General features: G+C 42.1%; 1 protein-coding gene across 1 annotated transcript in view; it reads left to right on the forward strand.

Annotated features, from left to right (window-relative positions):
- Positions 1 to 15,989, forward strand: part of LOC139406949 (rho-associated protein kinase 2-like) — a 78,219-nt gene that overhangs the window by 52,320 nt on the left and 9,910 nt on the right. Inside the window, exons 11-19 of the mRNA XM_071150140.1 lie at positions 4,342 to 4,421; positions 4,510 to 4,558; positions 4,645 to 4,780; positions 6,361 to 6,452; positions 6,937 to 7,183; positions 11,569 to 11,675; positions 13,821 to 13,980; positions 14,357 to 14,517; positions 14,843 to 15,027. Coding sequence (XP_071006241.1) covers positions 4,342 to 4,421; positions 4,510 to 4,558; positions 4,645 to 4,780; positions 6,361 to 6,452; positions 6,937 to 7,183; positions 11,569 to 11,675; positions 13,821 to 13,980; positions 14,357 to 14,517; positions 14,843 to 15,027 — 1,217 coding nt within the window. The remainder of the gene's footprint in view (positions 1 to 4,341; positions 4,422 to 4,509; positions 4,559 to 4,644; positions 4,781 to 6,360; positions 6,453 to 6,936; positions 7,184 to 11,568; positions 11,676 to 13,820; positions 13,981 to 14,356; positions 14,518 to 14,842; positions 15,028 to 15,989) is intronic.

A 15,989-nucleotide genomic window follows, 5' to 3' on the forward strand; every position in this document is an offset into this window, starting at 1 on the left:
CAATTTTTTTATGAGGTCTTGGCTGATTTCTCTTGATTTTTCCATGATATTTTGGCATGTGTAGCCGATGTGAAATGACTAGCTAGTTAGCGGTGGTGCGCGCTAGTGGCGTTTCAATCGGTGACGTCACTTTCTCTGAGACCTTGAAGTAGTGGTTCCCCTTGCTCTGCAAGGGCCGCGGCTTTTGTGGAGAGATGGGTAACGATGCTTCGAGGGTGACTGTTTCGCGCCCAGGTCGGGGTGAGGGGATGGACGTAAAGTCTATACTGTGCGCACAGTAGATGTCTTAACCGACTTGCCAAAACTATAGTTTGTTAAAAATACATTTGTGGAGTGGTTGAAAAATGAGTTTTAATGACTCCAACTGAAGTGTATGTAAACTTCCGACTTCCGACTGTAAATCTGGAGACCAGCAGGAAGTGCGCAACAACCGGCCTATCAATATAATCCCGTCATATCTAAGGTTGCTTAAAAAGTTGTAGGAACAGCTCACAGCACGCCTGAATACAGGATCGGTCCCTTTTGCAGTTTGGGTTTAAGGTGAACCCCTCAGCATGTTGTTAACGTCAACTGTAAAGTCCTTCTCTCAAAACTCTCCAGTTTCAACCTCCCCCAAAATGCTATTGACTGTGGTTCAGCCTATATATCAATGATCTTCCTTCGGTATGCCAGGGGGTGGAGACCCAAATGTACATTGACGACACGGTCATCTACATCCATGGAAAGGGTGCTGAACAAGTAGCTGCCAAGTTAGCATCAGTTATGGAGAATGTTTCACAATGGCTCAATGACTCCTGTCTCACCCTAAATGTGGGGAAACCAGTGGCCATGTATTTCTCTGTCAATCAAAAGCATCAGGTCTACCCCGACATCCTCCTACATGTCCAAAAAATCTAAACTGTTTCAGAATTCAATACCTTGGTATAATCCTAGAGCCCACCCTCAACTTAAAAAAAAACACATAAAAGAAATGACCAACACAATCCAATATAGCCAAGCCAATTTCCTGTTCATCAGAAATGCTTTCTCCCATCGAGGCTTCCAGAATATTCTTGTATGCTTTGGATTTCTCCCCATCTCTCCTACTGCATCACCAGCTGGTTACAAGCATGTGACTCATCCCTGAAACCAGTGGTGTAAAGTACTTAAGTAAAAGTACTTTTTTGGGGTATCTATACTTTACTATTTATATTTTTGAACTTTTACTTCACTACATTCCTAAAAAAAATATTGTACTTTTTACTCCATACATTTTGCCGGACACCCAAAAGTACTTATTACATTTTGAATCCTTAACAGGATGGGGAAATGGCCCAATGCACACACTTATCAAGAGAATTCCCTACTGCCTCTGATCTGGCGGACTCCCTAAACACAAATGTTTCTTTTGTAAATTATGTCTGAGTGTTGGAGATAGCCCCTGCCTATCCATACATCTAAAAAACAAGAAAATGGTGCCATCTGGTTTGCTTAATATAAGACATTTGAAATGATTTATACTTTTACTTTTGATACAGAAGTGTATTTTGACAATTACATGTACTTTTGATACTTAAGTGCATTTCAAACTAAATCATTTTTTACTTTTACTCAAGTAATATTTTACTGGGTGACCTCACATACTTGAGTCATTTTCTGTTAAAGTATCTTTACTTTTACTCAAGTATGACAATGGGCTACTTTTTACACCACTGCGTGAAACCTCTCAAATCACTCTACAAAGGAGTACTGAAAATATTGGACAAAAAAAACACGTCACTACTACCACTGCAATATTATCACCAAGTTCAACTTGTTTTGTTTTTACAACTTAATTCTGTTCTCAGATATCAGCCTGGTTTACAATATAATTCACAATCTAACACTTCCACCCCTGAGGGTCTTTGTAAACCTCTGCTCCGATCAAAATAGCAGGGTAACAATAACCTCCACCAGGGGGGACTGTAGCCTCCCCTAACGGTCCACCACCTTTCCACAATCAACCTTCTCATTCAAAGCAGCTAAGAAATGGAATGGTCTCCCCTCTGCTTTGAAAACATGTAGCAGCATCCAAGCGTTCTTGACTGAGATAGTTTTTTGTTTGTTTATAAAGTCCAATCAGTCATGAACTTATTGATTTGAACTGAAAACACCATACTGACTTTTATTGCAACAGAAGTAAATACTAGTGAATTAGTAAATATGCAGGTTTAATTTAATTATGTGCAATAACTGGGCTATGTACAATACTTCCTTTTTATTAATAGGTATATTACCATTTCTATCCAATAGCAATGTGTTTCTCTGTGCAATGTTATGACTTCTGTGTTGAAACACCTCTATGTCCTGATTTCTGTGGGTTTTGTTTACTGTATGATGTAGAATTCACCTATGTCTAGATGTTTTAGGGACTATAGATAGATATTGCCTCCCGGGTGGCGCAGTGGTTAAGGGCGCTGTACTGCAGCGCCAGCTGTGCCATCAGAGTCCCTGGGTTCACGCCCAGGCTCTGTCGTAACCGGCCGCGACCGGGAGGTCCGTGGGGCAACGCACAATTGGCCTAGCGTCGTCCGGGTTAGGGAGGGCTTGGTCGGTAGGGGTGTCCTTGTCTCATCGCGCACTAGCGACTCCTGTGGCAGGCTGGGCGCAGTGTGCAGGTGCAGTGTGCAGGTTTCTTCCGACGCATTGGTGCGGCTGGCTTCCGGGTTGGATGCGCGCTGTGTTAAGAAGCAGTGCGGCTGCTTCTTTCAACCTTCGTCTCTCCCGGGCCTGTACGGGAGTTGTAGCGATGAGACGAGATAGTAGCTACTACAACAATTGGATACCACGAAATTGGGGAGAAAAAAGGGGTAAAATTAAAATAAAATAAAGAAATGAGCTATTAGCAAAATCTGGTGCGACATGTTTTCTCAGTACTGAGTCTTATTTTTTTGGTGTGCATTGTCCCTGCCAAATAAAAACATTATACCTTTTTTTAATTAAAATAATAAATATAACTCTCAGATAAACAAAATAGAACTTTCAGACAGAAGACAACTTTCATACAAAATACAACTACTAACAAATGGAACTCTCAGACAAAATTAAACTTCTACAGATAGACAAACTAGAACTCTCAGGCAGACAGACAAACTAGAACTCTCAGGGTACTCTCAGGGCTCACCCACAACCCCAATGGTAAATAATAGCGATGGTGGTAGCACTATAGGTCCAGGGGTGTGTCAGAAATATTTTCGCAATTTTCACTGTGGGAATTATGGGCGCAGTAGCTGGTGGTGGCGCGAAAGGGCTGGGCTTTGATGAATAAATCAATTGGAGGCTTGACCCCTCACAGGCCCATCAGAACGTGTTCCATGGCTAAATATGTGGTTTCTCCAAGTTGTGTATTTGCGGTCTTTTATGTATTATTTTGTCATCAACTCCAATTTGAATGTTAGTCCGTTATAGCCTAGTTTGTTAAATAGTCTACAGCAGTAATGGGCAACATTGATGTGGGTGGGGGCCACAAACCAGCCTTAGTTTTTAAACCAGCCTTAGTTATAACCTATAGACCTAGAGTACGGGGAGACTATGGAGGGCTTGGTTTTTAGTCGTATGAAACAAAAAAGCAATTGTTACAGGAAAATAAGTTCTAAATACAAGGGTCACCAGCATCATCTCATCTCTCGTTTCATGATGGGCATATGGACATGGGTAGCCTACGTGGAAGGGTTTTTACACACGTCCACAACCGGAGCTGGCTAAAATAATGTAGGCCTTCACAATGCAAATACAAAAAGGGGATGTCTGGCTCACTGTTTTGCTGCTCCCAAACATGATCTTTTAATAAAGCTTTGGTGATTTAAGATTTATTTCAAAGCAGTTTCACAGGTCAAATCCTTTGTTGATAGACTTGGCTACTTGGTGAACGCATTGGGCAGGACAAAAAAAACAGCCTTCATCGAAGGGAGGCTACTTGCTTGGTTTTGAAACCAAATTAAACCAAATGGAAAAAAAACACACGTTTTTTATGTTTATTAATACGAGTGTTACCAGCACAAAAATCACATCTCCTCTCTTGTTCCATGGGCATTAGGGCATTGTGCATCACAGGATAGGTTGCGCTTCGTCTCACAAAATCCATGCCGTTACCAACCTTGTTACCGCCAAGACCTTCTTTTCATTGTTCTGAAATGGTCCAGTTTTTTTTTCTTCAGAAAGACAGACACAATAGAACTATCTGACAGACAGACTAGAACTCTAATACAGACTAAATATAATTCTATCTGACAGACATATTGACACTTGAGTGTGCATCTGGTGAGCTCCATGTTAGTGTGTACTTGTTAACTCTTCCCCCTCTACTCTTTTATTTCCGATCAGCTGCAAAATAAACTCAATTGTCTGGAGGAGCAGCTCAACCATGAGATGCAGGCCAAAGACGACCTCGAGCACAAGTGCAAGTATGGCTCACCTCAGAACACACACACACAAGCACACACGCCACACACACACACACACACACACTCACACATGCTCCTCTCTCCACAGGACTACCACTAGCCGTCTAGAGAAGCTGGTCAAAGAGATCGACGAGGAGGTGAGACTAGCGATGTTCAATAGAGTTAATGGTGAGTAATGTTTTGACTATGCACATCACGCATGAACCCTTCCCTGTCCCTGTAGATGAACAGCAGGCAGAGAGTGGAGTCATCGCTGAGGCAGCTGGAGAGAGAGAGGGCCCTGCTGCAGCACCAGAGTGCTGAGAACCTCCGCAAGGTGGAGATGGAGGCAGGCAGGAAACACAGCCTCGAGAATGAGCGTAAGCTAAGCCCAGTATACTGATTATAATGAGTTTGTAATTAGCTTATAATGCATTGAAAGACTTGTCATAAGCACTGGCTATTGTTTTATTATCACTTTACAGTGATCCTGACTGTTACTTGCATTTGTGTAATTTTAACATTCCTTCACAGATACCATAACAAGGGCTTGTGCATGCTCATAACAAATCAATACATTTTATCGGTTGGCTTTAATGCCAGGCACCACACCCTAATATATATATTTTTTTTTTTTATCATATCACAATACATTTTTACCAGTTAAATGTAGACACAAATATAATACTTTTTATATACAATATGCAAATTATGTGATATCTTATTAAATATGCACATATTTGCATATCACACAAATACATTTTTCTGGACACTGGATGAAGTCGGCTTAAATATGTTGGTTTCATTTTGTTTAGGCACTCCAGGACTAGATTCATTCAGAAGAGATTATGGATAAATACTTTTTTTCATCTTTCCATCTGTAAAATTCTAAAGCCATTTTTGGCAAATTGTTCCAAGGAAATGTTATCAAGAATAAAAATTGTGGCAACATTTCAACAATTCCCTCTGAGAAAATCTGGAGAATATATCTAAGGATAACTACACAAACTGTGGTGACTGTAGATTATTCTGAAACGGAGAAAAATGTGTTGGCATGTGGGAAGTCTGATTTGCGAGAAATTCGAATTTAGCCTATCAATCGCCAAATGCCTATTTTGACCATCATCTCTTCACCATCTCTTCAAAGTAAGTTACTTCTTAGTCCAGTTTCTAACATTCTCTACGAAATGGGCTTGACAATAATGTGTGATTATATGTAGTGAGCTTTTAAATGATAGCTGTATGTCCATGTAAAAGTTGTTACAATTCATGAAATGTTGATTACGGTGGTATGATAAACTAATATGCATTTATATTATGTTTGTTTACTTTTTGAAGGTACTCATTAAAGGACCAAAATACCAAAAACATCTCAAAATTCATTAGTAACATTAGATGCAAAACTTACATTTTAGCCTGTGGTGCCTGGCCATTAAAGATATTTTTTGTTTTGTTTTGTTCCACTGTTCTGACCAGCAAAATAAAGTTCTAAAACCGTTTCGAACCCTAAAAAAAGTACCGGTTTATATTGTTCTTTTCTGTTAGGTTTTTAAACTGTGAAATCAACCTCAATGCTGAGGTGAGGGGAGAGAATGGGAGAGGATTGAGGAGGCTGCTTGATGCGCTGGGCATCTTGTTATGACATGCATTATATGACTTAGGTTCACATAATTATACTTAGGAGGAGAGGCTTCTATGGAGGAACTTTGGATTTCCTTTGGGATAGCTAGCTAACAAGCTTGTGTGTGAATTAAAAACAAATCAAATCAGAGTTTGTTTGTCACGTGCGCCGAATACAACAGGTGTTGTAACTATGCTTATAGTAACCTTAACTAGCATTAAAAAGTGAATCCCCCCGGTGCACGTTTTTGTTTTTTGCCCCAGCACTACACAGCTGATTCAAATAACCAACTCATCACCAAGCTTTGATTATTTTAATCCATTCCATCACCATGTCTAGTAAACGGCCTGCGGGACCAGCTTGAAGAGCTGAAGAGGAGGAACCAGAACTCTCAGCTCTCCAACGAGAAGAACATCCACCTGCAGAGACAGGTGAGGGAGAGCAAGCTTGTATGCATGTGTTCCTTTGAATAAGTATGCTTCACTATCTTGTGATTTTCAGATCACAGAAATGTGTTTTTTTGCTTTCTTAACCCAACCTCTTGAGAAACACACACACACACAAACTCCATGAGGGGATGTAAGCTTGGGTGCCTTGCTCAAGGGCACAACTGACAAGCGATGGCTTCTAAAATACCAAGAATATATGATAGCCGACCAGGAATGGACTGACTACTTTCACTTCATCGAATAAAAAAATGAAGAAATTAACATCATACAAATTGCATTGAAAATAGCATAAGAAAACACTTCAGCTTTTTCCTATTTATTTCTCGATTGGGAAACTATTGATAAAAATGTATCGTTATAAATGATACTTTAAAAACATTTAAGAACTACAGTTATTGTACAGTCGGACAGCAGCGGTAGAGTGGCATTTCTCAGGCGGTTCCTTCTCTCCCTCTATATCTCTCAGCTGGAGGAGGCGACAGCGGTGCTGGCCGAGGAGCAGGAGGCGACGGGGCGGCTGCGGAGGAGCCAGTCAGAGGCCCAGAAGCAGGCCCAGGCCCTGGAATTCAACCTCAGGGAGCTGGTGGACAACTGCACCCAGCTGGAGAACGCCAAGATGGGCCTGGAGCAGCAGCTTATGGGTCTGCAGGCCGATCTGGAGGCCGAGAGGCGGGACCGCAGCCTAGGGACAGAGATTATACTGGACCTGCAGGGTGAGACTGGGGATGAGGTTGGGGCTGGAGCAAGGGTTGTCAGATCGGTAGAGTTTGCAATTTTACATTACTTTAAAGTAAAGTAAAGTAAAAGTACAAACTCTTTACTGACTCTATTGTCCCCATGGGGAATTTTGTTTCAGTGTCATGTACACGTTTAAATAAAAAACTAATTGACAATACAACTTTCATAACAGTTACATACCAATAAAAAGAGACTAGCCTGCTGGCCTTACTGGGTCGATAGGAACATTAGCCTGAGCTATTTAGGTGGGATATCACACCTGGCACAAATGATTGTCTAGTTCTGTTTTTACTGCTGAGGGGTGCCCTATACCTGCGCCCAGAGGGGAGTAGTTCAAGTCCGGGTACAGGGGGTGACTTGGGTCTAAAATGATTTTGTGAGCCTTGCGGTGGGCCCTGACCTTAAAGATCTCATCCAGGCCTGTCTGTTTGACTCCAAGTACCTTGCTTGCTGTGGTGATGCTCCTTCTCAGCATATTTCTCTGGCTGACAGTGGCATTACCAAACCAACAAACAATACAACAAGTTAAAATGCTCTCAATGAAAGGTTTGTAAAAACAGAGTCAGTATAGTACAGTCTATATTAAAAGATACCAGCTTTTTGAGAAAGTACAGTCTCTGTTGGCTCTTTTTGTAGATCAGGTCTGTACATTTACTCCATTGAAGCTTATTGTCCAAGAGGACACCCAGATATTTGTATTCCTCTACAATTTATATGTTCTGACCTCTGATAGATGTTGCAGAGGTATAGTTGAAGTCGGAAGTTTACCTACACACAGGTTGTAGTCATTAAAACTTGTTTTTCAACAACTCCACAAATTTCTTGTTAACAAACTATAGTTTTGGCAAGTTGGTTAGGACATCTACTTTGTGCATGTCACAAGTAATTTTTCCAACAATTGTTTACACATAGATTATTTCACTTATAATTCACTGTATCAAAATTCCAATGGGTCAGAACTTTACATACACTAAGTTGACTGTGCCTTTAAACAGCTTGGAAAATTCCAGAAAATGATGTCATGGCTTTAGAAGCATCGGATAGGCGAATAGATATAATTTGAGTCAATTCGAGGTGTACCTGTTGATGTATTTCAAGGCCTACTTTCAAACTCGGTGCCTCTTTGCTTGGCATCATGGGAAAATCAAAAGAAATCAGCTAAGATCTCAGAAAATAAATTGTAGACCTCCACAAGTCTGGTTCATCCTTGGGAGCAATTTTCAAATGCCTGAAGGTACCACGTTCATCTGTACAAACAATAATACGCAAGTATAAACACCATGGGACCACGTAGCCGTCATTCCGCTCAGGAAGGAGACGCGTTCTGTCTCCTAGAGATGAACGTACTTTGGTGCGAAAGGTGTAAATCTATCTAAGAACAACAGCAAAGGACCTTGTGAAGATGCTGGAGGAAACGGGTACAAAAGTATCTATATCCACAGTAAAACGAGTCCTATATCGACATAACCTATAAGGCCGCTCAGCAAGAAAGAAGACACTGCTCCAGACTACGGTTTGCAACTGCACATGGGGTCCTCTGGTCTGAAGGAGAAAAAAAATATAACTGTTTGTTAATAATGACCATCGTTATGTTTGGAGGAAAAGGGGGATGCTTGCAAGCCGAAGAACCCCATCCCAACCGTGAAGCACGGGGGTGGCAGCATCATGTTGTGGGGGTGCTTTGCTGCAGGAGGGACTGATGCACTTCACAAAATGGATAGCATAATGAGGAAGGGGAATTATGTGGATATATTGAAGCAACATCTCAAGACATCAGTCAGGAAGTTAAAGCTTTGTCGCAAATGGGTCTTCCAAATGGACATTGAACCCAAACATACTTCCAAAGTTGGGGCAAAATGGCTTAAGGACAACAAAGTCACGGTATTGAAATGGCCATCACAAAGCCCCGACCTCAATCCTATAGAAAAGTGTGTGTGAGCAAGGAGGCCTACAAACCTGACTCAGTTACACCAGCTCTGTCAGGAGGAATGGGCCAAAATTCACAAACTTATTGTAGGAAGCTTGTGGAAAGCTAACCCTAAACAATTGACCTAAGTTAAACAATTTAAAGGCAACGTTACCAAATACTAATGGAGTGTATGTAAACGTCTGACCCACTGGGAATGTGATGAAAGAAATAAAAACTGAAATAAATCATTCTCTCTACTATTATTCTGACATTTCATATTCTTAAAATAAAGTGGTGATCTAACTGACCTAAGACAGGGAATTTTTATTAGGATTAAATGTCAGGAATTGTGAAAAACTTAGTTTAAATGTATTTGGCTAAGGTGTATGTAAACTTCCGACTTCAACTGTGGGTGTTGTATACTTCCTGAAGTATATGCACCTTCTCTTTAGTCTTGTTGGTATTCAAGACCAAGTGTGATTCGTCACACCACTCTACAAAGTCATTTAGGACCAGGCTATGGTGTTCCTCGTCATCATACGAGATGGTGATCAAGGCAGTGTGTCATCAGCGAACTTAATGAGGTGCCTGTCCCGATGGGAACTATTACAACTATTAGTGTACACGATATACAGGAGTGGGGACGAAGCACATCCCTGGTGAGAGCCTGTGTTTTTGGTGTGTATGTCTGACACGTGGGGGCCTATTTTGACTCACTGTGACCTCTGGCTCAGGAAGTCCAACAGCCGCAAAACCATACCCCCATCTAAGGAGAAGTCCCGAATGAGTCTCTGTGGCAGAATGTAAGGCTGGATTGTGTTGAAGGCAGAAGAAAAGTCAACAAACAAAATCCTGACATGGGAATTAGCACACTCTAGATGTCTATAGAATCACATTTATTTCAAATCAAATTGATTTATATAGCCCTTCTTACATCAGCTGATATATCAAAGTACTGTACAGAAACCCAGCCTAAAACCCCAAACAGCAGGCAATGCAGGTGTAGAAGCACGGTGGCTAGGAACAACTCCCTAGAAAGGCCAAAACCTAGGACCATGTTGAGAAGAGTAAGAATGGCATCATCCACTCCTCTGCTTGGCTGATAGGCAAACTGAAACGGGTCAAGGAGCTTCTGGGTGGCGCTGAGAACATGACTTTTCACAATTATCTCAAGGCATTTCATTACTAAGGATGTCAAGGCGGCAGGGCGGTAGTCATTCAGTACAGAGGGATTAGATGCTTTAGGAATGGGTATAATTATTGAGTTTTTCCACAATACTGGTACGTGTTGCTGGTCGAGCGAAGATTGGAAAATGTCTGTAAAAACACCAATTGTTCAGCACAGTGCTTTAACACATGTCCACTTATTTTGTCTGGGCCTGGGCTTTTGTGTGCGTTACATCCCCTGAACAACTTCAAAACATCAGCCTGTTTAACAACATCAGCCTGTTTGACAACCCTCATGTCTCCCAAGGTCAGCACTGGGTTTTTCCCCTGTCTTTGTGGGGGGGTGTTAGCCATGGATGTAATCCCTTGCCAGGCCACCCTTGCATTTCCTGAGGAGAGGGTCCTCTGCACCCTTTGCTTGCATGCCTCCTTGTCCACTGGTATCACTGGTATCTGTCTTTTGATCTCACGTTGTACATCTCATCTCTGTCTATCACCCTCAGCATAAACCGCCTTCTTCCTATTAAGTAGTGATTTTAGATTTTTTTTTTATACCCAAGGCTTATTGTTAGTGAGGATTTTACAGGTTTTAGTAGGCACAACTGACTCACCACAGAAGTTTACATAGTCTGAAAAGACATCAACACCAACAACTCAAATACCTCCCACATAGGACAGTCAAAACACCCCTGGAGACAAGTAATACGGTTGTCGTTTCAGATTTGGACAGGTTGAACTGTGGGTTTAACTGTGGGCACTTTGGAACCATTCCGTTGGTTCCATTGTGACATGAGGGGCAGAGTTTTGCACTTTTGGAACCATTCCATTGGTTATATTACATTAGGCAAGTTTAACCAAGCATAAATAGGACCCAGGTCTGCCTGGGAGCATGTCACCCTTATAGATGGACTCTGTTTTGGACAATTTGGTAACATTGGTCTTTGCGTTCATTCAGGGGAGGCCGCTACATGATTTCCGAAAGGACCATTTGAAACAGGCCTATGTCGGCCTTCCTCATCTGCGATGGTTAGATTACAAGATCAGAAAAAAACAATGTGCCCCAGAATAGTTTTTCCCGCCACACCATTCTGGGACCTGTGGTGCCACCTCTGCCTCACAGATACCTCAAAACGATACTAATCTCTGTCTCTCTCACTCCCTTTCTCCCTATTTCTGTACCTGTGTTTCTCCATGTCATTTTCTCTCTCGCTTTCTCCACCTTTACTCTCGTCCCTACTTCCCTCACTCTCTCTCTTGCTGTTCTTTATCTTCCCTCTCTCTCAGGGCATATCCAGGGTCTGGAGGCGGAGGTGAAGCACGTGAAGGGTTCTCTCTCCAATTCACAGATGGAGAAGAGGCAGCTACAGCATAGGCTCACTGACATGGAAAAGGTAAGAGGGCTGGGTCGTGAAACAGTAGGCACCAAACGGAAGACAATTGACTGAAACAGCGAAGGCCTACCTGGACCTGTCCAATAGTAAACTTTTATTGTTTTCTGTTGCAAAATATGCCAAGATGGACACACCCCTGCACTTCACTGGGAGGACTTACTCTACATAACACTCAATATGTTCCTATCAAAGGGCAAGATACAGTGCATTTAGAAAGTTACTTTTTCCACATTTAGTTTTGTTACAAAGTGGGGTTAAAATGTTTAATTCATTTTTTGGGCGGAAATTATCTCAGGAACATCCAATGTCGTATTGGTAAGCAACTCCCGTGTATATTTGGCCTTGGGTTTTAGTTATTGTCCTGCCGAAAGGTGAATTTGTCTCCCAGTGTCTGTCAGAAACCAGACTGATCTAGGTTTTCCTCTAGGATTTTTCCTGCGCTTAGCTCTATTCCGTTTCTTTTTATCCTAAAAAAAACTCCCTAGTCCTTGTCGATGACAAGCATACACATAACATGATGCAGCCACCATGCTTGAAAACATGAAGAGTGGTACTCAGTGATGTTGTGTTGGATTTTCCCCAAACAACCCTTTGTATTCAGGACAAAAAGTTTATTTCTTTGCCACATATTTTGCCGTATTACTTTAGTGCCTTATTACAAACAGAATGCATGCTTTGAAATGTTTACAGGCTTGCTTATTTTCACTCTGTCAATTAGGTTAGTATTGTGGAGTAACTGCAATGTTGTTGATCCATCCTCATTTTTCTCACACCAAAGCCATTAAACTTACTTTTTTTTAAATCACCATTGGCCTGAGTGGTTTCCTTCCCCTCCGGCAACTGTTAGGAAGGACGCCTGTACCTATGGACATTCCCTCATTTATGATTGTTACAGTTGTAAATATGTATTTATTATTATTGGAATTATTGTCACTTCTCTTTTTGACATGCACTGTTGGAGTTTGGAGCTTAAGCATTTCACTGTACCCTGCAATTACATCTGCGACCCTGTGCATGTGACTAATAAACTAATCTAGTCTAATCTCACTGGGTGCATTGATACACCATCCAAAGTGTAATTAATAACTTCACCATGCTCAAAGGGATATTAAATGTCTGCTTTTTTTTTTTTTTTTTACCCATCTACCAATTGGTGCCCTTCTTTGCAAGGTATTGGAAAACCTCCCTGGTCTTTATGGTTGAATCTGTGCTTGAAATTAACTGTTTGACTGAGGGACCTTACAGATAATTGTATGTGTGGGTGGGGTGCAGAGATGAAAATCATGTTAAACACTATTATTTCATAGAGCGTCAATTCATCTTATAATGTGACTTGTTAAGCCAAATTTTACTCCCAAACGTATTTAGGCTTGTATAACAAAGGGGTTGAATAATTACAGACTCAAGACATTTCAGTTTTTTGTTGTTAACTAGTTTCCCCAAAAAAATCTTAAAACATAATTACACTTTCACATTGTGGGGTATTGCAGGGTCCCCCAACTGGTAGCCCGTGGGACGAATTTGGTCCGCAGGTTGTTTTTTTTGGCACCCCAAGTTTTCTGAGCAAAATTTTAAAAAATATGTACGTGTTTTTGGGGGGGATTTTGATTGCTGGACATAAAAGACTGTAAAAACACCAGGAAATCAGCTCCAAGTGATTTAAAGAAATCTGTTCCCAGGCATTACCACGCATAATAGAGAGACACGTGATTGTATACAAATGTGCGCAAGGTTTGAAATGATTATGTTTTAGTCAAACATTCTATCTGTTTGGGCTTCTTGCAGTCAATTTGCAGTCAACAAATTATTTGTAATTATGTTCCGGCCCCCCGACCATCTGCTCCAGAAAAATATTGACCCACGGCTGAATCTAGTTGATGATCCCTGGGGTATTGGGTGTAGATCAGTGACACAATTTAATATTTTTAAAATTCAAGCTGTAATACAACAAAATGTGGAAAAGTCAAGGGATGTGAATACTTTCAGAAGGCACTGTAGATCTTCTATTGATATATTAGATCTAATTATCTCAAGTCCTCTTAGATCTCTCACAGTGGCAATCAATTTGGTATTGGGCAGCTGTCCCCTCTTTATCCTGAGACACACATACACAGCTGACCTTTGACCTCTGGTTGGGTCCATTAGGAGAAGAGCAACCAGGAGATTGACCTGGCGTTCAAGCTCAAGTCACTGCAGCAGAGCTTTGACGCGGAGCGGGCAGAGCACAAGGTCACCAAGACACGCCTGGCTGACAAGAACCAGATCTACGAGTCCATCGAAGAAGCCAAGTCTGAGGCCCTGAAAGGTGAGGGGGGAGAAAGGGTAGAGGTGTTTGGGAATTGATAGATGAGTGAAATGGAGCATAAGAGAAAAATATATGTTACAACAAGAAGCAGGGGGAAAATGTGCCCCACCTAGTGAGTATGTGTCACTGCCAATAATGACAATCTGGATAAACGTGTTGGCTAAACCAGGACTTTTCAAACCTCTCCTCTGGGACCCTCAGCTGTTCCACCTATCCTAGCACTTCTGAATCAACTTGTCAGCTAATCACCAAGTCCTTGAATAGGTGAATAAGATCAGCTAGTTCAGGTCTGCAACAAAATTGGGAAACATCTGGCGTCCATATTATACAATTGTCTATTATTATCATAACATTGTCTCCTTCTTACGTTTGTGAGGGATGGAGCGGACGCTGCAGGAGGAGCGGAGCCACAAGCTGCAGTTGGAGTCCAGGCTGCTGCACCTGGAGAAGGAGCACTCCATGCTGGACTGTGACTACAAGCAGGCTGAGCACAAACTGGACGAGCTGCGCACGCACAAGGACAAACTCGCTGAGGAGGTGTGTGTGTGGGGGGGGGGGGGGGGGGTTCAGGGTTGTATGTGTGTGTGTGTGTGTGTGTGTGTGTGTGTGTGTGTGTGTGTGTTTGGGGAGGGGGACAAGTCTCTGATTGTCTCTACATTCATTGTGCGTCTTTGTGTGAGAGAGTGTGTAAAGGTGTGTGCGTGTGTGTCTTTATTTGTGTGTTTCGGGAAGATTTCTCTCTGTCTGTTCTATTAGCTGCAAGAAAAGGTCTTGGTGCTGTCTTTACCCGAAACTAACCTCACCATCTCTCACTGTCTCACACTCACTCACTCTAACACTGTCTCATTTCTCCTCACTCAAGGTGAAGAACCTGAGCCTGTGTATGGAGCAGGAGGAGAAAAAGCGCATGCTGAGCCAGAACGACCTGAATGTCCAGATCCAGCATGTGACTGCTCTGTGCTCCTCGGAGAAGCAGCTGAAGCAGGAGCTCAACCACCTGCTAGACATGAAGCACAGCCTGGAGAAACAGAACCAGGAGCTACGCAGGTAGAGGGGATAACGCGAGCACACACACATGCTTTATAAACACATATGCACAGTCGAGCTGGCTTTGGAAAGGATTCAGACCCCTTGACTTTTTCCACATTTTGTTAGGTTACTGCCTTAGTCAAACGTTTATTAAATTGTTTTATTCTTCATCAATCTACACACAATAACATATTTACATAATGTTCAGACCCTTTGCTATGAGACTCGACAACCATCTCTGCAGCTCCCTACCAATCAGGCCTTTATGGTAGAGTTGCTAGACAGAAGCCACTCCTCAGTAAAAGGCACATGACAGCCCGCTTGGAGTTTGCCAAAAGGCACCTAAAGATTCTCTGGTCTGATGTAACCAAGATTGAACTCTTCGGCCTGAATGCCAAGCATCACGTCTGGAGGAAACCTGGTGGCCTCCCAACGATGTGGGGTGTTTTTCAGCAGCAGGGACTGGGGGACTAGTCAGGATTCAGGCAAAGATGAACGGAGCAAAGTACAGAGAGATCCTTAATGAAAACCTGCTCCAGAGTGCTCAGGACCTCAGACTGGGGCAAAGGTTCACCTTCCATCAGGACAACAACCCTAAGCACACATGCAAGACAAAGCAGGAGTGGCTTCAGGACAAGTCTCTGAATGTCTTTGAGTGGCCCAGCCAGAGCCCGGACTTGAACTTGATCTAACATCTCTGGAGAAAACTGAAAAAAGCTGTGCAGCAACACTCCCCATCCAACCTGACAGAGCTTGAGAGGATCTGCAGAGAAGAATAGGAGAAACTCCCCAAATACAGGTGTGCCAAGCTTGTAGTGTCATACCCAAGAAAACTTGAGGCTCTAATTGCTGCCAAAGGTGCTTCAACAAAGTATTGAGTAAAGTGTTTGAATAATTATGTAAATGTCAGATTTCCTTTTTTTTCAAATAAATTTGCAAACAATTCCCAAAACTTTTTTTGCTTTGTCATTATGGGGTAT

This window comes from Oncorhynchus clarkii, chromosome 4, assembly GCF_045791955.1.
Source record: "Oncorhynchus clarkii lewisi isolate Uvic-CL-2024 chromosome 4, UVic_Ocla_1.0, whole genome shotgun sequence".
Taxonomy (NCBI): domain Eukaryota; kingdom Metazoa; phylum Chordata; class Actinopteri; order Salmoniformes; family Salmonidae; genus Oncorhynchus; species Oncorhynchus clarkii.